The 27500-nt window shown below is 41.2% G+C and overlaps 1 protein-coding gene across 2 annotated transcripts in view; it reads left to right on the top strand.

Annotated features, from left to right (window-relative positions):
• The window catches only part of sema4f (sema domain, immunoglobulin domain (Ig), transmembrane domain (TM) and short cytoplasmic domain, (semaphorin) 4F), a 121967-nt gene that overhangs the window by 69679 nt on the left and 24788 nt on the right, over positions 1-27500 (top strand). For both annotated transcript variants that reach the window (XM_045701591.1, XM_045701592.1), the window contains 4 exons: positions 19554-19705; positions 20677-20736; positions 25966-26064; positions 26251-26362. In XM_045701591.1, coding sequence (XP_045557547.1) covers positions 19554-19705; positions 20677-20736; positions 25966-26064; positions 26251-26362 — 423 coding nt within the window. The remainder of the gene's footprint in view (positions 1-19553; positions 19706-20676; positions 20737-25965; positions 26065-26250; positions 26363-27500) is intronic.

The following is a 27500-nucleotide window of genomic DNA, read 5'->3' as shown; positions in this document are numbered from 1 at the left end:
TACAGTGTATTTTAGGAGACCAGGTTGTTCTCCCTGACCTGCTACAGTGTATTTTAGGAGACATGTTGTTCTCCCTGACCTGCTACAGTGTATTTTAGGAGACCATGTTGTTCTCCCCGACCTGCTACAGTGTATTTTAGGAGAACATGTTGTTCTCCCTGACCTGCTACAGTGTATTTTAGGAGAACATGTTGTTCTCCCTGACCTGCTACAGTGTATTTTAGGAGACATGTTGTTCTCCCTGACCTGCTACAGTGTATTTTAGGAGACATGTTGTTCTCCCTGACCTGCTACAGTGTATTTTAGGAGACCATGTTGTTCTCCCCGACCTGCTACAGTGTATTTTAGGAGACATGTTGTTCTCCCTGACCTGCTACAGTGTATTTTAGGAGACATGTTGTTCTCCCCGACCTGCTACAGTGTATTTTAGGAGACAGGTTGTTTTGGTGCGTCTGGACGAGGCTTGGGCGGAATACCGTAAATACCGTATACTGGGGTATTTGGAAATAATCACAAGATGGTTTTTCAATACCGTCAATACCATTAAAACTATTTATTTTAAGATTTTTAATACATTTTAATATTTGTAGCTCCTTTTTAAGTAAATACCTGCAGTCAACTTGTGCAGTATGTTAGGAGGTAAAGAAGATCACGTTATTCATTTCACCTGCCACAATTCTTCATTATGAAGCTTACTGGTAGTCAGTCCCCAGTCACGTGGTGTTTGTTTACAAGCAGACAACGATACAGTATGGAATTAATAACTAAATGTTTACCAGCTAGATATCTTATAATTATTAAGTAAACTGTTTAAAATGCTCTGCTGTTGTGCATTTGGTTTGCTAGTTTTGTAGCTAGTTAGCTATATAGCTAAGTGGTTAGCTTCTTCCAAAATCAAGCTTTGCTTGGTAACAGCAGAGAATCCCTTCCTGGATCAAGAACCTTCCTGTCTAATATTTGTTTTGTGCGTGTAGCAAACGGTGATTAGCATTTTTGAGTTACTTGTATAACGTTATGAGCTAGGATGTCTGTCCTGCAAATAGTTTAGGTCAGAGACTGTATAAAATGTTTGCAAAACGTTAGCATGTAGTTAGCGTTCTCTATGGGTTTTGCTAACCTTTGGATTACAGACGTCTCAGTGGGGTTTGAAAACAGCGCCCCTTGTGTTCAGTGCCAGTATTACCAAATATCCCAGTATGACACAAGGTCGGTATGAAGGTATGACAGCCTAGTGTGGTCTGTGGATCAGTAAGCCAGTTAGAATCAGGTCATGTCTCCTAACTAAATGACTAAATAACTAACTCACGGTTTGTTTTCCACAGACACGCTCCAGGGATTTAGAGAAAGACGGGAGGGAGGGGGGTAGCGCTTTGTGAGGGGGGGATGGGAGGAGGGGTGGGGTGTTTTGGAGGGGGGTGGGGGGTTCGGATGGGGGGAGGGGTGGGGTGTTTTGGAGGGGGGATGGGAGGAGGGGTGGGGTGTTTTGGAGGGGGTGGGGGTTGGGATGGGAGGAGGGGTGGGGTGTTTTGGAGGCGGGGGTGGGGGTGGGATGGGAGGAGGGGTGGGGTGTTTTGGAGGGGGTGTTGTTGTTGACTGGGCAGTGTGTCACAGAGGTGTTTAGAGGAGAGGAAGTAGGTTAATGTCCTAGAGAGTCTGATACCCCAATATTACCCAGATCCCCTTTTCCCCACCACCTCTCCTCCTTGTACCCTCGCCCCATGTGGGTTGTTTTTCCCATCATGGCACAAACAAACAAATTCAACAACAAATTCAACAACAACAACAGCTTGAATTCTATTCACCGTCTATTGCAATATAATATGAGCCTGTAGTGTGTGTGTGTGTGTGTGTGTGTGTGTGTGTGTGTGTGCGTGCGTGCGTGCGTGCGTGCGTGCGTGCGTGCGTGCGTGCGTGTGTGTGTGTGTGCGTGCGTGTGTGTGCTTATTTATTAATGATTCCACATTCACAAGTCGTTACAGTACACATGGGTAGCATCCCAAATGACACACTATTCCCTAAATAGTGCACTATTTTCTAGGGAATAGGATGTCATTTGGGATACAACACATACAGTACATGAATACAGGGTCTTATAAGGTCTAGTACTACCTGGTTGTACATTAATTTAGTGATGTACAGGATACTGTTCATGCATACAGTACAAATGAACATGTGTATTTACTTATATTATATTACAGGTCACCATATACTAAATGTACAGAACCTTCAGAAAGTATTCATACCATTTGACTTATTCCACATTTTGTTGTGTTACAGTTTGAATTTAAATTGATTTAAATTTATTTTTTGTTGTTGTCACACATTACACCACATAATGTGAAAGTGGAATTAGTTTTTCAAAATGTGTACTAATTGATAAAAACAATGAAAAGCTGAAATGTCTTGAGTCAAAAAGTATGCAACTACTTTATGGCAAGTCTAAATCATTTCAGGAGTAACAATGTGCTTAACCAGTCACATAGTAAGTTTCATGGACTCACTCTGTGCAATAATAGTGTTTAACATTTTTAAATGACTACCTCATCTCTGAACCCAACACATAGATAATTGTAAGGTCCCTCAGTCGAGCAGTGAATTTCAAACACTGATTCAACCACAAAGACCAGGGAGGTTTTTCACTGCATCACATAGAAGGGCAACTATTGGTAGATGGGTAAAAAAAAAAAAAAAAAAAGCATTGAATATCCCTTTGAGCCTGGTGAAGTACTTAATTAGACTTTGGATGGTGCATCAATACACCCAGTCACTACAAAGATACAGGCGTCCTTTCTAACTCAGTTGCCGGAGAGGAAGGAAACCGCTCAGGGATTTCACCATGAGGTCAATGGTGACTTTAAAACAGTTACAGAGTTTAATGTCTGTGATAGGATAAAACTGAGGATGGATCAACAACATTTTAGTTACTTCACAATACTAACCTAATTAACAGAGTGAAAAGAAAGCCTGTACAGAATACTGTAACGCTAGGGCGTAGTGGGTGCAGAGTCAGGAGCAGGAGGCAGAGAATGCAGGTTAGTTATTTATTCAACACACAACGGCAAAACACAAGCCGCCCCAACAGCGAACTAGAGCGCACACCAAAACCGAAGTGCCCAAACACATGGGACAAAACAGGTCGGCGCAACATACGCACTCGCACCTCAAAATACAAATGAGCGTGCATACACAAGCAATACAGCAAACAAATAATCCCGCACACAGAGCAGGCGGGCCTCCTGGCTAAAATAGCCCAGCTAATCAGCCCAAACCAAAACAGGTGCACACAATAAACTAAAAGGGGGAAAATGGAATAAGTGGCAGCTAGTAGGCCGGCGACGACGACCGCCGAGCGCCACCCCAACAGGAGGGGGAGCTACCTTCGGTAGGAGTCGTGACAAATACAACATTTTAACAAAACATGCATCCTGTTTGCAACAAGGCACTAAACTAATACTGCAAAAAAGCATTATGTTTGTGGCAAGTCCAATACAACACATTACTGAGTACCACTCTACATATTTTCAAGCATAGTGGTGGCTGCATCATGTTATGGGTATGCTTGTAATCATTAAGGAATGAGGAGTATTTCAGGATAAAAAAAGATACGGAATGGAGCAAAGCAAAATCCTAGAGGAAAACCTGGTTCAGTCCGCTTTCCACCAGACACTGGGAGATGAGTTACATCTTTCAGCAGGATAATAACTTAAAACACAAGGCCAAATTCTATACTGGAGTTGCTTACCAAGAAGAGTGAATGTTCCTGAGTGGTTGTGTTACAGTTTTGACTAAAATCTACTTGAAACTCTATGGAAAGGCCTGAAAATGGTTGACTAGCAATGATCAACAACCAATTTGACGGAGCTTGAAGAAATTTGAAAATAATAAGCACTTAGAGACTTAGCCTGAAAAAACCCAACGTCGCTTTATCATTATGGGGTATCGTGTATAGATAGCTGTGCTATATATACATGACAAATGCATGCTTGCAGACGAACTCACACACTCGTACACACGTACACACGTACACACGTACACACACACACACACACACACACACACACACACACACACACACACACACACACACACACACACACACACACACACACACACACACACACACACACACACTAATCCTCTTGGGCATGGGCGAATTTAGGGCAAGCCTGATTAGTGCTGCAACTGCTTATCATCCCCAAGCAGAGAGAGAGAGAAATACAACCCATATTTATGTTTATTTTTCATTTTTTTGTACTTGAACTATTTGCACATCGTTACAACACTGTATATAGACATAATATGGAATTGTTAACTTTTTATAGTTTATTTCACTTTTGTTTATCCATTTCACTTGCTTTGGCAATGCAAACATATGTTTCCTATGAAGCCCATTAGAGAGAGAGAGAGAGAGAGAGAGAGAGAGAGAGAGATTTTTGGTTCTTCCTCTGACACCGCCTGGTATAGAGGTCCTGGATGGCAGGCAGCTTGGCTACCCTCTGTAGCGCCTTACTGTCGGATGCCGAACAGTTGCCATACCAGGCGGTGATGCAACCGGTCACACACACACATACTCTCTCTCTCTCACACACACACACACACACACACACACACACACACACACACACACACACACACACACACACACACACACACACACACACACACACACACACACACACACACCAGAAACAGGATGTGTCTGAATAGTTGCCCTCTTTCATCAGTCAAAAAGAATACAATGAACCACTTTGTGACAATGAGTGGGGTTAACCACACACACACACACACACACACACACGCACACACGCACACACGCACACGTACACGTTATGTTCTTCTATCCTCGTTGGGACCTAAAATGTATTTCTATTCTAAATCCTATTTTCCCTCACGCATAAACATACCAGGTGGTGATGCAACCGGTAAGGATGCTCTCGATGGTGCAGCTGTTTAACTTTTTGAGGATCTGGGGACTCATGCCAAATCTTTTCAGTCTCCTGAGGGGGGAAAGGCATTGTCGTGCCCTCTTCACAACTTTCTTGGTGTGTTTGGACCATGATAGCTTGTTGGTGATGTGGACACCAAGGAACTTGAAACGCTCGACCCGCTCTACTACAGCCCCGTCGATGTTAATGGGGGCCTGTTCGGCCCGCCTTTTCCTATAGTCCACGATCATCTCCTTTGTCTTGCTCACGTTGAGGGAGAGGTTGTTGTCCTGGTGCTACACTGGGACTTTTGAAGAAACTGCAGTTAAATAGATTTACTTGGTTGAGTAATACTATACTGAAAGAATGAATAAAGTTAAGACTATACTGTGTTAATGGGTAGAGTTAAGACTATACTGTGTTAATGGGTAGAGTTAAGACTATACTGTATGAATGGGTAGAGTTAAGACTATACTGTATGAATGAATAAAGTTAACACTATACTGTGTTAATGGGTAGAGTTAAGACTATACTGTATGAATGGGTAGAGTTAAGACTATACTGTATGAATGGGTAGAGTTAAGACTATACTGTATGAATGGGTAGAGTTAAGACTATACTGTATGGATGGGTAGAGTTAAGACTATACTGTGTTAATGGGTAGAGTTAAGACTATACTGTATGAATGGGTAGAGTTAAGACTATACTGTATGGATGGGTAGAGTTAAGACTATACTGTGTTAATGGGTAGAGTTAAGACTATACTGTATGGATGGGTAGAGTTAAGACTATACTGTGTTAATGGGTAGAGTTAAGACTATACTGTATGAATGAATAGAGTTAAGACTATACTGTATGAATGAATAGAGTTAAGACTATACTGTATGAATGAATAGAGTTAAGACTATACTGTATGAATGAATAGAGTTAAGACTATACTGTATGAATGAATAGAGTTAAGACTATACCGTATGAATGGGTAGAGTTAAGACTATACTGTGTTAATGGGTAGAGTTAAGACTATACTGTATGGATGAATAGAGTTAAGACTATACTGTGTTAATGGGTAGAGTTAAGACTATACTGTATGAATGAATAGAGTTAAGACTATACTGTATGGATGGGTAGAGTTAAGACTATACTGTATGGATGGGTAGAGTTAAGACTATACTGTATGAATGAATAGAGTTAAGACTATACTGTATGGATGGGTAGAGTTAAGACTATACTGTGTTAATGGGTAGAGTTAAGACTATACTGTATGGATGAATAGAGTTAAGACTATACTGTATGAATGGGTAGAGTTAAGACTATACCGTATGAATGAATAGAGTTAAGACTATACTGTATGAATGAATAGAGTTAAGACTATACTGTATGAATGAATAGAGTTAAGACTATACTGTATGAATGAATAGAGTTAAGACTATACTGTATGAATGAATAGAGTTAAGACTATACTGTATGAATGAATAGAGTTAAGACTATACTGTATGAATGAATAGAGTTAAGACTATACCGTATGAATGAATAGAGTTAAGACTATACTGTGTTAATGAATAGAGTTAAGACTATACCGTATGAATGGGTAGAGTTAAGACTATACCGTATGAATGGGTAGAGTTAAGACTATACTGTGTTAATGAATAGAGTTAAGACTATACCGTATGAATGGGTAGAGTTAAGACTATACCGTATGAATGGGTAGAGTTAAGACTATACTGTATGAATGAATAGAGTTAAGACTATACCGTATGAATGGGTAGAGTTAAGACTATACTGTGTTAATGGGTAGAGTTAAGACTATACTGTGTTAATGGGTAGAGTTAAGACTATACTGTATGAATGAATAGAGTTAAGACTATACCGTATGAATGAATAGAGTTAAGACTATACTGTATGAATGAATAGAGTTAAGACTATACTGTGTTAATGGGTAGAGTTAAGACTATACTGTGTTAATGGGTAGAGTTAAGACTATACTGTATGAATGAATAGAGTTAAGACTATACTGTATGAATGGGTAGAGTTAAGACTATACTGTGTTAATGGGTAGAGTTAAGACTATACCGTATGAATGGGTAGAGTTAAGACTATACCGTATGAATGGGTAGAGTTAAGACTATACTGTGTTAATGGGTAGAGTTAAGACTATACCGTATGAATGGGTAGAGTTAAGACTATACCGTATGAATGAATAGAGTTAAGACTATACCGTATGAATGAATAGAATTAAGACTATACTGTATGAATGGGTAGAGTTAAGACTATACCGTATGAATGAATAGAGTTAAGACTATACTGTATGAATGAATAAAGTTAACACTATACTGTGTTAATGGGTAGAGTTAAGACTATACTGTATGAATGAATAGAGTTAAGACTATACTGTATGAATGAATAGAGTTAAGACTATACTGTATGAATGAATAGAGTTAAGACTATACCGTATGAATGGGTAGAGTTAAGACTATACTGTATGGATGGGTAGAGTTAAGACTATACCGTATGAATGAATAGAGTTAAGACTATACCGTATGAATGGTTAGAGTTAAGACTATACCGTATGAATGAATAGAGTTAAGACTATACCGTATGAATGGGTAGAGTTAAGACTATACTGTATGAATGAATAGAGTTAAGACTATACCGTATGAATGAATAGAGTTAAGACTATACCGTATGAATGAATAGAGTTAAGACTATACCGTATGAATGGGTAGAGTTAAGACTATACCGTATGAATGAATAGAGTTAAGACTATACCGTATGAATGAATAGAGTTAAGACTATACCGTATGAATGAATAGAGTTAAGACTATACCGTATGAATGAATAGAGTTAAGACTATACTGTATGAATGAATAGAGTTAAGACTATACCGTATGAATGAATAGAGTTAAGACTATACTGTATGGATGAATAGAGTTAAGACTATACTGTATGAATGGGTAAGCAGCCCAAAATACCCTCATCTCTCTCTTCTCTCTTCTCTCTCCTCTTTCTCTCTCTCTCTCTCTCTCTCTTTTCTCTCTCTCTCTCTTTATCTCTTCTCTCTCTCTTCTCTCTCCTCTCTCTTTTCTCTCTCACTCCTCTCTCTCTCCTCTCTCTCTCTCTCTCTCTCTCTATTCTCTCTATGAATCATTGATTCATTATGCATTAAACATGAATGGGACACTGGCAGGGAATTAAAATAGCGAGAGTGTGTGCGTACATGTGTATGTATCCTGGGGGTTTAATAAACTGTGTTCTGATTGGTGCTGCAGGGACCCTCCATGGCATTCTGGGATTGGGCTAAACCAGGATGTGCATCCCAAATGGCACCCTATTCACTATATAGTGTGCTACGTTTGATCAGACCCACTTAAAAGGGAATAGGATGTCATTTGGGACGCAGGAGCCAGGAAGTAACCAGGAAATGTGAGGTAAATAAATGATGTAGTCCTCAACCTGTCAATCAAACTAATACAATGAAGAAAATAGGGGAAGGGAGGAGAGGAGGTGAGGTAAGAGGGGAAGGGAGAGAGGAGAGGAGTGCAGAGGAGAGGAGAGGAGAGGAGAGGTACGAAGAGGAGAGTAAAGGAGAAGAGAGGAGAACAGGAGAGGAGAGGAGAGGAGAGGAGAGGAGAGGAGAGGAGAGGAGAGATGATAAGAAGAGACAGGAAGTAAGGGGGGAAGATTAGAAAGAAGTATCAGAGAAGGGTGTAGTCAGATCCCAGTCGGTTTAGGATGTTCCATAGCTCGCTTGAATCGTATTGTCTTTCCACTTAACCAGACTCCTATTGCTGCTGTGAGTACAGTACAGAACAGAACAGTACCGAACAGTACAGAACAGAACAGTAGGTGGTGACTGTTGAGTGTGTGTCTGCGTGTGTGTGTGTGTCTTTCCCCTGGGCCACCTCTCTCTGTCAGGTCGGGCCAATCCATTATGCAAGCCAGTGGGGGTCTCCACACTCAGCTAATGGGCTGCTGTCATAGAGAGAAGGCCTGGACTCTGCTAAACCCTACGGACCCAACCAACCCTCTTATAGTTAATTAAACCCAGTAGATTAAATTAAAGGACCAGCCCAGTTCTATCTCTCTCTCTCTCTCTCATTCTCTCATTCTCTCTCTGTCGTTCTCATTCTCTCTCTCTCTCGCTCTCTGTTTCTCTCTCTGTCACTCTCTGGACAATGAATGTGTTTCTACTCTGGGTACTTGTACTACTTCATCCCTCTCTCTGGTTATAACAAGAGAGCTTCTACCTTTACTAAGGGACCTGAGGGGCGGGGGGGAGGCATAGTCTTAAATGTGCGTGAGTAGTAGTGCTAAAACACACCAAGTTCCAAATCAAACTGACTGGAAGACGAGGCGACGACGAACACGAGAGAGAGGTGATGACAGTGTCATGTTAGGACACCTCTGATCTTTAAGGAGAAGAGACAGAGAGAGAGAAATAGAAAGAAAGTGATTCTTAATAACTTACACTGCTAGGACATCTCAGAGACATTCTCTCTCTCTCTCCCTCTCTCTCTCTCTGCCAAGACATCTCAGAGACATTCTCTCTCTCTCTCTCTCTCTTCTCTCTCTCTCTCTCCCTCTCTCTCTCTCTCTCTCTCTCTCTCTGCCAAGACATCTCAGACACATTCTCTCTCTCTCTCTCTCTCTCTCTCTCTCTCTCTCTCTTCATCTCTCTCTGCCAATACATCTCAGACACATTCTCTCTCTCTTTTCTCTCTCTCTCTTCTCTCTCTCTCTCTCGGTTCTTGTGTGTTCAAGCATGGGGGCAGTCTTCTCTGTGTGTGTGTGTGTGTGTGTGTGTGTGTGCGTGTGTGGGAGGGGGGGCAGATGGCATAGCTCTAGGAACTAGCATCACAGCGGGTGATGTGTGTGAGAGTGGGGGGGTGGGGGGGTCACCTAGAGGGACAGGTTGGCGGGAGGGGGGGGAGGTCACCTAGAGGATACCAGGACATTTCTCATGAGCCTTGTCCCTGCCTTAGGCACATGTCAGAACCAGTTACGTCTGTGTGTGTGTGTGTGTGTGTGTGTGTGTGTGTGTGTGTGTGTGTGTGTGTGTGTGTGTGTGTGTGTGTGTGTGTGTCTCCCAACGTGTGCGTGTGCGCGTCTCCCTATATTGTGTGCCACTCATTCGGATAGACAGAGCAGATAAACAAGTGTTAGAAGGGGGATGTTTGTCATCTGGCAGCAGTGCTGTGGGGAACAGATGGACAGATGACGGGTGGATGATTTAAAGAAGAGAAGAGCGATCGAAGGAAGCGAGCTAAATGTGAAAGAGGAAGTGAAAGAGGGAGTGTAGGAAAAGAGGAGAGACAGTTGGTATAGGGGCTGTGTGTGTCTGTGTGTGTGTGTGTGTGTGTGTGTGTGTGTGTGTGTGTGTGTGTGTGTGTGTGTGTGTGTGTGTGTGTGTGTGTGTGTGTGTGTGTGTGTGTGAGAGAGAGAGTACGCTGGGAGCGCAAATGTAATAATAAATAGAACATAGTAGAAAACAAGAAACAGGAAAAGTGTACAGTTACAGAATAACGCCTCACCAAGGGGAAGAAATAGGGATTTTTTTTTTACTGGTGACGTCGGGTCAAAGTGCCGCTGCTGATGAAACCGGGGATGCCTCAGCTGGCTCGACAGGCTTCCATGCCTCAGCTGGCTCGTCAGGCTCCCAATGCCTCAGCTGGCTCGTCAGGCTCCCATGCCTCAGCTGGCTCGTCAGGCTTCCATGCCTCAGCTGGCTCGTCAGGCTCCCAATGCCTCAGCCGGCTCGTCAGGCTTCCATGCTCAGCCGGCTCTACTGGTTCCCGCGCCTCAGCAGAAGCGACCGGCCCGCTCCTGGTCCTCGGGACCGTCCCTCTGGTCGGCGTCGCCCGGTGGCTGGAGCCGTGCGTCAAGGAGGGGGTACTGCCACGTTTACTCCCGCTCCCCCTCTCCAGCGCTCGACGTCACCAGGTCTCATCATTACGCACACCTGCCACCATCGTTACACGTGATTTTACATATTTTATATTTTATATCACGCAGTACAGTTGAGGAACAATGGGAAAGTAATTCTCTTTTGAATGTTGATAAACTTGTAACCCCACTTTTGAGAAAATTGCCTGTGAATGTTTTGGTACACCTACTGGAGAGCTCTTCTTTGTCTCCACCCATTCAGCATCAATCATACCCTCTTAAGCCGTAGCCCCACCCATCTCTTTAAGGGATAACATGTGAGGCCATGTGCTAAACAGAGTGAGTACTGTAGTAAACAACCAAAGATTTCAAGACTAAAAGTGGGGAAAGTAGTAGCCTACAATAAGGAAAAACTCCAGTTAAAAATTAACTTTATCTAGTCCTTAGCCTAATCTGACTTTGATTTTATTTGATATAGTGTGTGTTTACCAGAGACGGTAATGCAAAGAACAACATGACCTGCACCAAAGTGTATTTGTCACATGCACAGGATACAGAAGGTGTAAACGGTACAGTGAAATGGTAACTTGCATACTGGAGTCTTTTGTTTAGACATGTAGCTAGCTAGCTAGCCAGCTAGGTAAACAATGAACCATAATCCCAACTCTAATGCCACGTTCAAACAACTGGGGACTCGGAAATCTTAGATTTCCAACTTCAGTGCATTCAAAACAACTGGGAATTCTGAAAAAAAAACAAGCTCTGATTTGGAAACATCGATTTGAATTCCATCTCGGGAACTCGGGCCTCTTCTTAGCGCTCTGACATTGCGACCTGAAGATCACTGACGTCATGATTTGATCTTGTATATTTCCGTGTTCCCAGTTGTTTTGAATGAAGCAATACTACCATACACCATGCGTGAATCTGCAGTTAGCTAAGCTAATCAACTAGGTTCAATGTTAGCTAATTAGGCTATAACAACCAATGCAAATGGCTTTCTGAGATACGAATAATATTACTGCACATATCATACATGTAACGTTAGCTAGCGAACCAGCCAGCTAACGTTAGCTAGCTAGCTAACAGTATGCTTTAACTTACAATGAAAACAACTTTCTGACAAAATGAGGAATGTATACTATCTGAAAATGTAGCTAGACTCTGTTACCCATATACATGGATGAACCCTTCTCCTTCTCTGTCAGGGTTGTCATGGTTGCCCTTAGTTTGAAGACGTAATCCAGAGACAGGTGTTTTATACAACAGTCTTCTGTGTTCTCTTTTCGACTCTCTCTGAATTTGGCGGGCATTCCACTGATTTCAAAACCCTTGTTGGCAATCACAGAGGTCAGACGTTTCTTGTAGTTGGCCACCAGGTTTGCGCACATCTCAGGAGGGATTTTGTCCCACTCCTCTTTGCAGATCTTCTCCAAGTCATTAAGGTTTCGAGGCTGACGTTTGGCAACTCGAACCTTCAGCTCCCTCCACAGATTGTCTATGGGATTAAGGTCTGGAGACTGGCTAGGCCACTCCAGGACCTTAATGTGCTTCTTCTTGAGCCACTCCTTTGTTGCCTTGGCCGTGTGTTTTGGGTCATTGTCATGCTGGAATACCCATCCACCACCCATTTTCAATGCCCTGGCTGAGGGAAGGAGGTTCTCACCCAAGATTTGACGGTACATGGCCCCGTCCATCGTCCCTTTGATGCGGTGAAGTTGTCCTGTCCCCTTAGCAGAAAAACACCCCCAAAGCATAATGTTTCCACCTCCATGTTTGACGGTGGAGATGGTGTTCTTGGTGTCATAGGCAGCATTCCTCCTCCTCCAAACACGGCGAGTTGAGTTGATGTCAAAGAGCTCCATTTTGGTCTCATCTTACCACAGCACTTTCACCAGTTGTCCTCTGAGTCATTCAGATGTTCATTGGCAAACTTCAGACGGGCATGTATATGTATTCTTGAGCAGGGGGACCTTGCGGGCGCTGCAGGATTTCAGTCCTTCACAGTGTAGTGTGTTACCAATTGTTTTCTTGGTGACTATGGTCCCAGCTGCCTTGAGATATTTGACAAGATCCTCCCGTGTAGTTCTGGGCTGATTCCTCACCGTTCTCATGATCATTGGAACTCCACGAGGTGAGATCTTGCATGGAGCCCCAGGCCGAGGGATATTGACAGTTCTTTTGTGTTTCTTCCATTTGCGAATAATTGCACCAAATGTTGTCACCTTCTCACCAAGCTGCTTGGTGATGGTCTTGTAGCCCATTCCAGCCTTGTGTAGGTCTACAATCTTGTCCCTGACAAAGAGCTCTCCTTGGAGAGCTCTTTGGTCTTGGCCATGGTGGAGAGTTTGGAATCTGATTGATTGATTGCTTCTGTGGACAGGTGTCTTTTTTACAGGTAACAAGCTGCGGTTAGGAGCACTCCCTTTAAGAGTGTGCTCCTAATCTCAGCTCATTACCTGTATAAAAGACAAATACTTATTTCCCTCATCAAAATGCAAATCAATTTATAACATTTCTGACATGCGTTTTTCTGGATTTTTTTGTTGTTATTATGTCTCTCACTGTTCAAATAAACCTACCATTAAAATTATAGACTGATCCTTTCTTTGTCAGTGGGCAAACGTACAAAATCAGCAGGGGATCAAATACTTTTTTCCCCCACTGTATACCTAGCTTCTTGAAACAGGTTACAAATGATGATCTGGTTTTCATTATCGAACTCCTGTATTTTTTTAAACACACATTTAAAGATGGTTTAAAACCAGGAAGTGAAAATTAGCAAAACCAAACCTTATTAATCACACTTTTTCTGTACTAATTGTCTATTAAAATGGGACATTACAGACTGTAAAATGTTGTTGACCTCTAAAACATCATTTTTGAATGATGAAATTATTAAAATGTAGTTGTTCTATATTTTGAGGAACTCTTGAAAAATATGCTCTACCAGGCGGCTGAGTTGCCCATTTAAGGAATCCAATTTAGTCAAAGCTAGCTATTATGGACAATGGAGAAATATTGTTATGGGATTTATTTTGTCGCTGTATATTGAAAAATATTTTTATATTCATCTCAGTATTTATTGCCTGTTATCTTCAATACGTTTCACAATATTATTGAGTACATGTCATTTTACGGGTATTATGAGCATATAAACAGTAAACACATTCTTTACATATATTTGAATATTCATATTTTGACACACAAATGAATTATATACTGCTCAAAAAAATAAAGGGAACACTTAAACAATACAATGTAACTCCAAGTCAATCACATTTCTGTGAAATCAAACTGTCCACTTAGGAAGCAACACTGATTGACAATAAATTTCACATGCTGTTGTGCAAATGGTATAGACAACAGGTGGAAATTATAGGCAATTAGCAAGACACCCACAATAAAGGAGTGGTTCTGCAGGTGGTAACCACAGACCACTTCTCAGTTCCTATGCTTCCTGGCTGATGTTTTGGTCACTTTTGAATGCTGGCGGTGCTTTCACTCTAGTGGTAGCATGAGACGGAGTCTACAACCCACACAAGTGGCTCAGGTAGTGCAGCTCATCCAGGATGGCACATCAATGCGAGCTGTGGCAAGAAGGTTTGCTGTGTCTGTCAGCGTAGTGTCCAGAGCATGGAGGCGCTACCAGGAGACAGGCCAGTACATCAGGAGACGTGGAGGAGGCCGTAGGAGGGCAACAACCCAGCAGCAGGACCGCTACCTCCGCCTTTGTGCAAGGAGGAGCAGGAGAAGCACTGCCAGAGCCCTGCAAAATGACCTCCAGCAGGCCACAAATGTGCATGTGTCTGCGCAAACGGTCAGAAACAGACTCCATGAGAGTGGTATGAGGGCCCGACGTCCACAGGTGGGGGTTGTGCTTACAGCCCAACACCGTGCAGGACGTTTGGCATTTGCCAGAGAACACCAAGATTGGCAAATTCGCCACTGGCGCCCTATGCTCTTCACAGATGAAAGCAGGTTCACACTGAGCACATGTGACAGACGTGACAGTCTGGAGACGCCGTGGAGAACGTTCTGCTGCCTGCAACATCCTCCAGCATGACCGGTTTGGCGGTGGGTCAGTCATGGTGTGGGGTGGCATTTCTTTGGGGGGCTGCACAGCCCTCCATGTGCTCGCCAGAGGTAGCCTGACTGCCATTAGGTACCGAGATGAGATCCTCAGACCCCTTGTGAGACCATATGCTGGTGCGGTTGGCCCTGAGTTCCTCCTAATGCAAGACAATGCTAGACTTCATGTGGCTGGAGTGTGTCAGCAGTTCCTGCAAGAGGAAGGCATTGATGCTATGGACTGGCCCGCCCGTTCCCCAGACCTGAATCCAATTGAGCTCATCTGGGACATCATGTCTCGCTCCATCCACCAACACCACGTTGCACCACAGACTGTCCAGGAGTTGGCGGATGCTTTAGTCCAGGTCTGGGAGGAGATCCCTCAGGAGACCATCCGCCACCTCATCAGGAGCCTGCCCAGGCGTTGTAGGGAGGTCATACAGGCACGTGGAGGCCACACACACTACTGAGCCTCATTTTGACTTGTTTTAAGGACATTACATCAAAGTTGGATCAGCCTGTAGTGTGGTTTTCCACTTTAATTTTGAGTGTGACTCCAAATCCAGACCTCCATGGGTTGATAAATTGGATTTCCATTGATTATTTGTGTGTGATTTTGTTGTCAGCACATTCAACTATGTAAAGAAAAAAGTATTTAATAAGATTATTTCATTCATTCAGATCTAGGATGTGTTATTTTAGTGTTCCCTTTATTTTTTGAGCAGTGTATTTTATTCATATTTGATATCAATTAAATAAAAACAAATCCTCAGCAATCTACACAATATACCCCATAATGACAAAGCAAAAACAGTTTTTATGAAATTTTAGCAAATGTATATATATATATTTTTTAAATAATACCTTATTTACATTAGTATTCAGATCCAATTTCGAGTCAAGTCTAAAACTGAGCTCAGTTGCATCCTGTTTCCATTGATAATCCTTGAGAGGTTTCTACAACTTGATTGGAGTCCACCTGTGGTAAATTCAATTGATTGGACATGATTTGGAAAGGCACACACCTGTCTATCACACAGTTGATAGTGCATGTCAGAGCAAAAACCAAGCCATGAGGTTGAAGGAATTGTCCATAGAGCTCAGAGACAGGATTTTGTCGAGGCACAGATCTGGGGAAGGGTACCAAAACATTTCTGCAGCATTGAAGGTCCCCAAGAACACAGTGGCAGCCATCATTCTTAAATAGAAGAAGTTTCGAACCACCAAGACTCTTCCTAGAGCTGGCCACCTGGCCAAACTGTGCAACCAGAGGAGAAGGGCCTTGGTCAGGGAGGTGACCAAGAACCCGATGGTCACTCTGACAGAGCTCTAAAGTTCCTCTGTGGAGATGGGAGAACCTTCCAGAAGGATACCCATCTCCGCAGCACTTCACCAATCAGGCCTTTATGGTAGAGTGGAGACACTTCTCAGTAAAAGGCCCATAACAGCCCGCTTGGAGTTTGCCAAAAGGCACCTAAAGACTCTCAGACCATGAGAAACAAGATTCTCTGGTTTGATGAAACCAAGATTTAACTATTTTGCCTGAATGCCAAACGTCACGTCTGGAGGAATCCTGGCACCATTCGTACGGTGAAGCATGGTGGTGGCAGCATCATGCTGTGGGGATGTTTTTCAGCGGCAGGGACTGGGAGACTAGTCAGGATTGAGGCAAAGATGAACGGAGCAAAGTACAATGAGATCCTTGATGGAAACCTGCTCCAGAGCGCTCAGGACCTCAGACTGGGGTGAAGGTTCACCTTCCAACAGGAGAATGACCCTAAGCACACAGCCAAGACAACGCAGGAGTGGCTTCGTGACAAGTCTCAATGTCCTTGAGTGGCCCAGCCAGAGCCCGGACTTGCACCTGATCGAACATCTCTGGAGAGATCTGAAAAAAGCTGTGCAGCGATGCTCCCCATCCAACCTGACAGAGCTTGAGAGGATCTGCAGAGAAGAATTGGAGAAACTCCCCAAATACAGGTGTGCCAAGCTTGTAGCGTCATACCCAAGAAGACTCAAGGCTGTGATCGCTGCAAAAGGTGCTTCAACAAAGTACTGAGTAAAGGATCTGAATACTTATGTAAATGTCATATATACGTTTTCAATTTGTAATAAATGTGAAAACATTTCTAAAAACGTGTTTTTGCATTGTCATTATGGGGTATTGTGTGTAGATTTGAGGGAAAACATAACGTAACAACATTTTGGGAAAAGTAAAGGGGTCTGAATACTTTCCGAAGGCACTGTACATTGTAATATTGATGGGAGAAAATGTATTACATTTCAACTGACATGGTACAGGTGATTTGTCTTGAAGTCCATAACCACGTGTGTGAAGTGTATACTTTTATTTCAGTAGATTTGTTTAAGACTACCCAGAAACACTCTGTGTGACCCTGATTTAGCCCACTGCACTAAAAAAGGCTAAATACTCGTTTTTATATTTATTTCTTGGTGTGCCAGTTAAAGGGATAATCTGTCTGTCTGTCTGTCTGTCTGTCTGTCTGTCTGTCTGTCTGTCTGCCTGCCTGCCTGCCTGCCTGCCTGCCTGCCTGCCTGCCTGCCTGCCTGCCTGCCTGCCTGCCTGCCTGCCTGCCTGTCTGTCTGTCTGTCTGTCTGTCTGTCTGTCTGCCTGCCTGCCTGCCTGCCTGCCTGCCTGCCTGCCTGCCTGCCTGCCTGTCTGTCTGTCTGTCTGTCTGTCTGCCTGCCTGCCTGCCTGCCTGCCTGCCTGCCTGCCTGTCTGTCTGTCTGTCTGCCTGCCTGCCTGCCTGCCTGCCTGTCTGTCTGTCTGTCTGTCTGTCTGTCTGTCTGTCTGTCTGTCTGTCTGTCTGTCTGTCTGTCTGTCTGCCTGCCTGCCTGTCTGTCTGTCTGTCTGTCTGTCTGTCTGTTATAACAGTGTTAAATCTGTCAAAACAACAAGTTACACAATCTCCTTTTTATAGACAGTACTTTACCTCCCGCTGGGAAAGCATGTGCAGCAACATGTGTGTGTGTGTGTGTGTGTGTGTGTGTGTGTGTGTGTGTGTGTGTGTGTGTGTGTGTGTGTGTGTGTGTGTGTGTGTGTGTGTGTGTTTTGACACCAGAAGGCACATCACACACTCCTCTATCAGACCCATTAGTTCCACATCAGACCCATTAGTTCCACATCAGACCCATTAGTTCCACATCAGACCATTAGTTCCACATCAGAACCATTAGTTCCACATAAGACCCATTAGTTCCACATCAGGCCCATTAGTTCCACATCAGACCCATTAGTTCCACATCAGACCCATTAGTTCCACATCAGACCCATTAGTTCCACATCAGACCCATTAGTTCCACATCAGGCCCATTAGTTCCACATCAGACCATTAGTTCCACATCAGAACCATTAGTTCCACATAAGACCCATTAGTTCCACATCAGGCCCATTAGTTCCACATCAGACCCATTAGTTCCACATCAGAACCATTAGTTCCACATCAGACCCATTAGTTCCACATCAGAACCATTAGTTCCACATCAGACCCATTAGTTCCACATCAGAACCATTAGTTCCACATCAGACCCATTAGTTCCACATCAGACCCATTAGTTCCACATCAGAACCATTAGTTCCAGGTCAGACCCATGTAGTAATTAACATTTACCAACAGATGGCATCACTGTGCCATCTTACACCCATAACAATTTACTCCTGAGGTGCTGACTTGTTGCACCCTCAACATCCACTGTGATTATTATTATTTGACCCTGCTGATAATTTATGAACATTTGAACATCTTGGCCATGTTCTGTTATAATCTCCACCCGACACAGCCAGAAGAGGACTGGCCATCCCTCATAGCCTGGTTCCTCTCTAGGTTTCTTCCTAGGTTTTGGCCTTTCTAGGGAGTTTTTCCTAGCCACCGTGCTTCTACACCTGCATTGCTTGCTGTTTGGGGTTTTAGGCTGGATTTCTGTACAGCACTTTGAGATATCAGCTGATGTAAGAAGGGCTATATAAATACATTTGATTTGATTTGATTAGTTACACATAAGGCCCATTAGTTCCACATCAGAACCATTAGTTCCAGGTCAGGCCCATTAGTTCAACATAAGACCCATTAGTTCCACATAAGACCCATTAGTTCCACATCAGAACCATTAGTTCCACATCAGACCCATTAGTTCCACATAAGACCCGTTAGTTCCACATCAGAACCATTAGTTCCACATCAGAACCATTAGTTCCACATCAGAACTATTAGTTCCACATCAGACCCATTAGTTCCACATCAGACCCATTAGTTCCACATCAGACTCATTAGTTCCACATAAGACCCGTTAGTTCAACATAAGACCCATTAGTTCCACATCAGGCCCATTAGTTCAACATAAGACCCATTAGTTCCACATAAGACCCATTAGTTCCACATCAGACCCATTAGTTCCACATAAGACACTCTTCTAACAGGCCCACTGTCTAACTTGTTTTTCATAGGGCAAAATCCTATGTGAGAAATGAATGGGTTGGATGGATGAAATACATTTGAAAGCAGAGAGAAAGCTGCCACTGCTGCCACTGCTATCACACATGCTACATCTCTAGGGACATAGACCTATGAGACATGGACAACCCAGATGGTTCCAATTTACCCCTCTGTTCATGGACTAACACCATCCTCTATTCTCCTGTCTTCCTCTCTCTGGCAGATCTGGACGCCATGTTGGGGCCGCAACAGTTCAGGGGCGTGGCCAACTTTAGCACATTCCTATTGGACCGTTCGTCTGGCGTTCTCTTCCTGGGTGCGAGAGATGCCATACTGGCCGTGGACACCAACAACCTGACACAGCCACCGCGCATGGTGAGGGAGGGAGGGAGGGAGAGGGGAGGGGGAGGGGGAGGGAGGGAGGGAGGGAGGGGGAGGGAGGGGGAGGAGGGAGGGAGGGAGGGGGAGGGGAGGGAGGGAGGGGGAGAGGGGGAGGGAGGGAGGAGGAGGAGGGGGAGGGGGAGAGGGGGAGGGAGGGAGGGAGGGGGGAGAGGGGGAGGGTGTGTGTGTTGATGGGCAGGTTTTGGTGGTGGAGGGGGATGGTTGTGTGGGTTGATGGGCAGGTTTTGGTGGTGGAGGGGGATGGTTGTGTGTGTCTGGATTGTATTATATATATCAATATATATTATATTTATATATTCCTATTATTGTATAGCAATATGATCAATCACTGAGTTTGATATCTGAGTATAATCTTATTTAATTAAGTTGACCTTTTCCCAGATAGTTTGTATATTTGACTGATTTAATTGAGGTATATTTGCATATTCAGTCTAATTGGCCAAATAAGCTCCTGCATATTCATGTTTCACATAGTTAAGTATTTTTAATGAGAGAATGGAAAGATGATGTACTTACATATATCTGTCTTTTCGTCTGTCCATCTCTCTATCTCTCTCTCTCTCTCTCTCTCTCTCTCTCTCTCTCTCTCTCTACCGCTCTCTCTCTCTCTCTCTCTGTCCATCTCTCTCTCTCTCTCTCTCTCTCTCCTTCTCTATTTCTCTCTCTCCTTCTCCTCTCTCTGTCCTCTCCTCTCTCCTCTCTCTCTCCTTCTCTCTCCTCTCCTCTCTCTACCTGCTTCTCTCTCTCTCTCTCCTCTCCTCTCTCTCTCTCTCTTTCTCTCCTTCTCCTCTCTCTGTCCTCTCCTCTCTCTCTCCTTCTCTCTTTTTCTCTCTCTCTCTTGCCTTTCCTCTCTCTCCTCTCTCTCGTGCCTTCTCTCTCTCTCCTCTCTCTCTCTCTCTCTCTCGCTCTCTCTCTCGCTCTCTCTCTCTCTCTCCTCTCTCTAGATTGTGTGGGATGTTCCTGAGGAGAAGAGGAAGTCCTGTGTGGCAAAGGGAAAGACAGAGGTGTGTGTGTGTGCACTAACACACCTGTTGCACTGTGTTCTTGGCTTTGCTGTTGTTTGAACTGCAGATTGCCCCTTTAACTACAGTGTAATTTCACTGTGCTCTGTCTCCCACTGTCTGTAACAACTACATCCGATAACCACAGAGAGACAGTATGTTGTATAATAATAATATAATATCATATTTTTATAACGCGTATAACTATATAATGTGCTCTGTCACCCCCTACAGGGTGACTATAATAATAATATTATATATTTATAATGTGTATAATTTTATAATGCACTCTGTCGCCCCCTACAGGGTGACTGTAATAATAATATAATAATAATATAATAGATTTATAATGTGTATAATTCTATAATGCACTCTGTCGCCCCCTACAGGGTGACTGTAATAATAATATAATAATAATATAATATATTTATAATGTGTATAATTCTATAATGCGCTCTGTCGCCCCCTACAGGGCGACTGTAATAATAATATAATAATAATATAATATATTTATAATGTGTATAATTCTATAATGCTCTCTGTCGCTCCCTACAGGGTGACTGTAATAATAATATAATATAATAGATTTATAATGTGTATAATTCTATAATGCTCTATGTCGCCCCCTACAGGGTGACTGTAATAATAATATAATATAATAGATTTATAATGTGTATAATTCTATAATGCTCTATGTCGCCCCCTACAGGGTGACTGTAATAATAATATAATATAATAGATTTATAATGTGTATAATTCTATAATGCGCTCTGTCGCCCCCTACAGGGTGACTGTAATAATAATATAATATAATAGATTTATAATGTGTATAACTATATAATGCTCTCTGTCGCCCCCTACAGGGTGACTGTAATAATAATATAATAGATTTATAATGTGTATAATTCTATAATGCGCTCTGTCGCCCCCTACAGGGTGACTGTAATAATAATATAATATAATAGATTTATAATGTGTATAATTCTATAATGCGCTCTGTCGCCCCCTACAGGGTGACTAATAATAATATAATATTATAGATTTATAATGTGTATAATTCTATAATGCGCTCTGTCGCCCCCTACAGGGTGACTGTAATAATAATATAATATAATAGATTTATAATGTGTATAAGTATATAATGCGCTCTGTCGCCCCCTACAGGGTGACTGTAATAATAATATAATAGATTTATAATGTGTATAATTCTATAATGCGCTCTGTCGCCCCCTACAGGGTGACTGTAATAATAATATAATAGATTTATAATGTGTATAATTCTATAATGCGCTCTGTCGCCCCCTACAGGGTGACTGTAATAATAATATAATAGATTTATAATGTGTATAATTCTATAATGCGCTCCGTCGCCCCCTACAGGGTGACTGTAATAATATAATATAATATTATAGATTTATAATGTGTATAATTCTATAATGCGCTCTGTCGCCCCCTACAGGGTGACTGTAATAATAATATAATATAATAGATTTATAATGTGTATAAGTATATAATGCGCTCTGTCGCCCCCTACAGGGTGACTGTAATAATAATATAATAGATTTATAATGTGTATAATTCTATAATGCGCTCTGTCGCCCCCTACAGGGTGACTGTAATAATAATATAATAGATTTATAATGTGTATAATTCTATAATGCGCTCTGTCGCCCCCTACAGGGTGACTGTGATAATAATATAATAGATTTATAATGTGTATAATTCTATAATGCTCTCTGTCGCCCCCTACAGGGTGACTGTAATACTAATATAATAGATGTATAATGTGTATAACTATATAATGCGCTCTGTCGCCCCCTACAGGGTGACTGTAATAATAATATAATAGATTTATAATGTGTATAATTCTATAATGCGCTCCGTCGCCCCCTACAGGGTGACTGTAATAATATAATATAATAGATTTATAATGTGTATAATTCTATAATGCGCTCTGTCGCCCCCTACAGGGTGACTATAATAATAATATAATAATGATATAATAGATTTATAATGTGTATAATTCTATAATGCTCTCTGTCGCTCCCTACAGGGTGACTGTAATAATAATATAATATAATAGATTTATAATGTGTATAATTCTATAATGCTCTATGTCGCCCCCTACAGGGTGACTGTAATAATAATATAATATAATAGATTTATAATGTGTATAATTCTATAATGCGCTCTGTCACCCCCTACAGGGTGACTGTAATAATAATATAATATAATAGATTTATAATGTGTATAACTATATAATGCTCTCTGTCGCCCCCTACAGGGTGACTGTAATAATAATATAATAGATTTATAATGTGTATAATTCTATAATGCGCTCTGTCGCCCCCTACAGGGTGACTGTAATAATAATATAATATAATAGATTTATAATGTGTATAATTCTATAATGCGCTCTGTCGCCCCCTACAGGGTGACTAATAATAATATAATATTATAGATTTATAATGTGTATAATTCTATAATGCACTCTGTCGCCCCCTACAGGGTGACTGTAATAATAATATAATATAATAGATTTATAATGTGTATAACTATATAATGCGCTCTGTCGCCCCCTACAGGGTGACTGTAATAATAATATAATAGATTTATAATGTGTATAATTATATAATGCGCTCTGTCGCCCCCTACAGGGTGACTGTAATAATAATATAATATAATAGATTTATAATGTGTATAATTATATAATGCGCTCTGTCGCCCCCTACAGGGTGACTAATAATAATATAATATAATAGATTTATAATGTGTATAATTCTATAATGCGCTCTGTCGCCCCCTACAGGGTGACTGTAATAATAATATAATATAATAGATTTATAATGTGTATAATTCTATAATGCGCTCTGTCGCCCCCTACAGGGTGACTGTAATAATAATATAATAGATTTATAATGTGTATAATTCTATAATGCGCTCTGTCGCCCCCTACAGGGTGACTGTAATAATAATATGATATAATAGATTTATATTGTGTATAATTCTATAATGCGCTCTGTCGCCCCCTACAGGGTGACTGTAATAATAATATAATAATAATATAATAGATTTATAATGTGTATAATTCTATAATGCACTCTGTCGCCCCCTACAGGGCGACTGTAATAATAATATAATAATAATATAATAGATTTATAATGTGTATAATTCTATAATGCACTCTGTCGCCCCCTACAGGGTGACTGTGATAATAATATAATAGATTTATAATGTGTATAATTCTATAATGCTCTCTGTCGCCCCCTACAGGGTGACTGTAATACTAATATAATAGATGTATAATGTGTATAACTATATAATGCGCTCTGTCGCCCCCTACAGGGTGACTGTAATAATAATATAATAGATTTATAATGTGTATAATTCTATAATGCGCTCCGTCGCCCCCTACAGGGTGACTGTAATAATATAATATAATAGATTTATAATGTGTATAATTCTATAATGCGCTCTGTCGCCCCCTACAGGGTGACTATAATATAATATAATATTATAGATTTATAATGTGTATAATTCTATAATGCTCTCTGTCGCCCCCTACAGGGTGACTGTAATAATAATATAATATAATAGATTTATAATGTGTATAATTCTATAATGCTCTCTGTCGCCCCCTACAGGGTGACTGTAATAATAATATAATAATAATATAATAGATTTATAATGTGTATAATTCTATAATGCACTCTGTCGCCCCCTACAGGGTGACTGTAATAATAATATAATAATAATATAATAGATTTATAATGTGTATAATTCTATAATGCACTCTGTCGCCCCCTACAGGGTGACTGTAATAATAATATTATAATAATATAATAGATTTATAATGTGTATAATTCTATAATGCTCTCTGTCGCCCCCTACAGGGTGACTGTAATAATAATATAATAATAATATAATAGATTTATAATGTGTATAACTATATAATGCTCTATGTCGCTCCCTACAGGGTGACTGTAATAATAATATAATATAATAGATTTATAATGTGTATAATTCTATAATGCGCTCTGTCGCCCCCTACAGGGTGACTGTAATAATAATATAATATAATAGATTTATAATGTGTATAATTCTATAATGCGCTCTGTCGCCCCCTACAGGGTGACTGTAATAATAATATGATATAATAGATTTATAATGTGTATAATTCTATAATGCTCTCTGTCGCCCCCTACAGGGTGACTAATAATAATATAATAATAATATAATAGATTTATAATGTGTATAATTCTATAATGCACTCTGTCGCCCCCTACAGGGTGACTGTAATAATAATATAATATAATAGATTTATAATGTGTATAATTCTATAATGCACTCTGTCGCCCCCTACAGGGTGACTGTAATAATAATATAATATAATAGATTTATAATGTGTATAATTCTATAATGCGCTCTGTCGCCCCCTACAGGGTGACTGTAATAATAATATAATAATAATATAATATATTTATAATGTGTATAATTCTATAATGCGCTCTGTCGCCCCCTACAGGGTGACTGTAATAATAATATAATAGATTTATAATGTGTATAATTCTATAATGCACTCTGTCGCCCCCTACAGGGTGACTGTAATAATAATATAATAGATTTATAATGTGTATAATTCTATAATGCACTCTGTCGCCCCCTACAGGGTGACTGTAATAATAATATAATATAATAGATTTATAATGTGTATAATTCTATAATGCTCTCTGTCGCCCCCTACAGGGTGACTGTAATAATAATATAATAATAATATAATATATTTATAATGTGTATAATTCTATAATGCTCTCTGTCGCCCCCTACAGGGTGACTGTAATAATAATATAATAATAATATAATAGATTTATAATGTGTATAATTCTATAATGCGCTCTGTCGCCCCCTACAGGGTGACTGTAATAATAATATAATATAATAGATTTATAATGTGTATAATTCTATAATGCTCTCTGTCGCCCCCCTACAGGGTGACTGTAATAATAATATAATATAATAGATTTATAATGTGTATAATTCTATAATGCTCTCTGTCGCCCCCTACAGGGTGACTGTAATAATAATATAATAATAATATAATAGATTTATAATGTGTATAATTCTATAATGCTCTCTGTCGCCCCCTACAGGGTGACTGTAATAATAATATAATATTATATTATATATTTATAATGTGTATAATTCTATAATGCTCTCTGTCGCCCCCTACAGGGTGACTGTAATAACTACCTTCGTCTGTTAGAGTTTCTTGGAAACGGGTGGATCTACGCCTGTGGAACCTATGCTTTTGACCCACAGTGTGCCTTCCTGGTGAGTGGGTGACTGTTTTTGTGCAATGAGCTGCAATTCAACCCTTCTAACATGTTCACACACTTGTTCACACACCAAAGTGACACACACACACACACACACACACACACACACACGTAAATGCGCCCCCCCCAACACACATCTATTCAATAATTTATCCTCATCCCTCTCTCTTCTCTCTTTCAGAACATGTCTTCCTTCTCTCTGGAGCGAGGGGAGAATGGAGGGCTGAGGATGGAGACTGGGAAAGGGAAATGTCCCTTTGAGCCCAGCCAGCACTATACAGCTGTTATGGCAGGTATTAGAAGACACACTGTACACACACACACTGTACACACACACTCTGTACACACACACACCGTACACACACACACTGTACACACACACACTGTACACACACACTGTACACACACACTGTACACACACACACACTGTATACACACACTGTATACACACACTGTATACACACACACTGTACACACACTGTACACACACACTGTACACACACTGTATACACACACTGTATACACACACTGTATACACACACTGTACACACACACACTGTACACACACACTGTACACACACTGTACACACACACACTGTACACACACTGTATACACACACTGTATACACACACTGTATACACACACACTGTACACACACTGTATACACACACTGTACACACACACTGTACAAACACACTGTACAAACACACTGTACACACACACACTGTATACACACACTGTATACACACACTGTATACACACACACACTGTACACACACTGTATACACACACACTGTACACACACTGTATACACACACTGTACACACACTGTATACACACACTGTACACACACTGTATACACACACTGTACACACACTGTACACACACTGTACACACACTGTACACACACTGTATACACACACTGTATACACACACTGTACACACACACACACACACACACTGTACACACACACTGTACACACACTGTATACACACACTGTACACACACACACACTGTACCAACACACTGTACACACACACACACTGTACCAACACACTGTATACACACACTGTACACACACACTGTACACACACGCACACTGTACCAACACACTGTACAAACACACTGTACACACACACTGCACACACACACTGTACACACACACTGTACAAACACACTGTACACACACACACTGTACCAACACTCTGTACACACACACACTGTACACACACACACTGTAAACACACACTGTAGAAATGCACTGTACACACAAACACTGTACACACACACTGTACACACACACACTGTACAAACACACTGTACACACACACACTGTACCAACACACTGTACCAACACACTGTATCAACACACACTGTAAACACACACTGTACAAATGCACTGTACACACAAACACTGTACACACACACA

Source organism: Salmo salar, chromosome ssa18, assembly GCF_905237065.1.
Source record: "Salmo salar chromosome ssa18, Ssal_v3.1, whole genome shotgun sequence".
NCBI lineage: Eukaryota > Metazoa > Chordata > Actinopteri > Salmoniformes > Salmonidae > Salmo > Salmo salar.
This window is presented reverse-complemented; position numbering and strand designations above follow the sequence as displayed.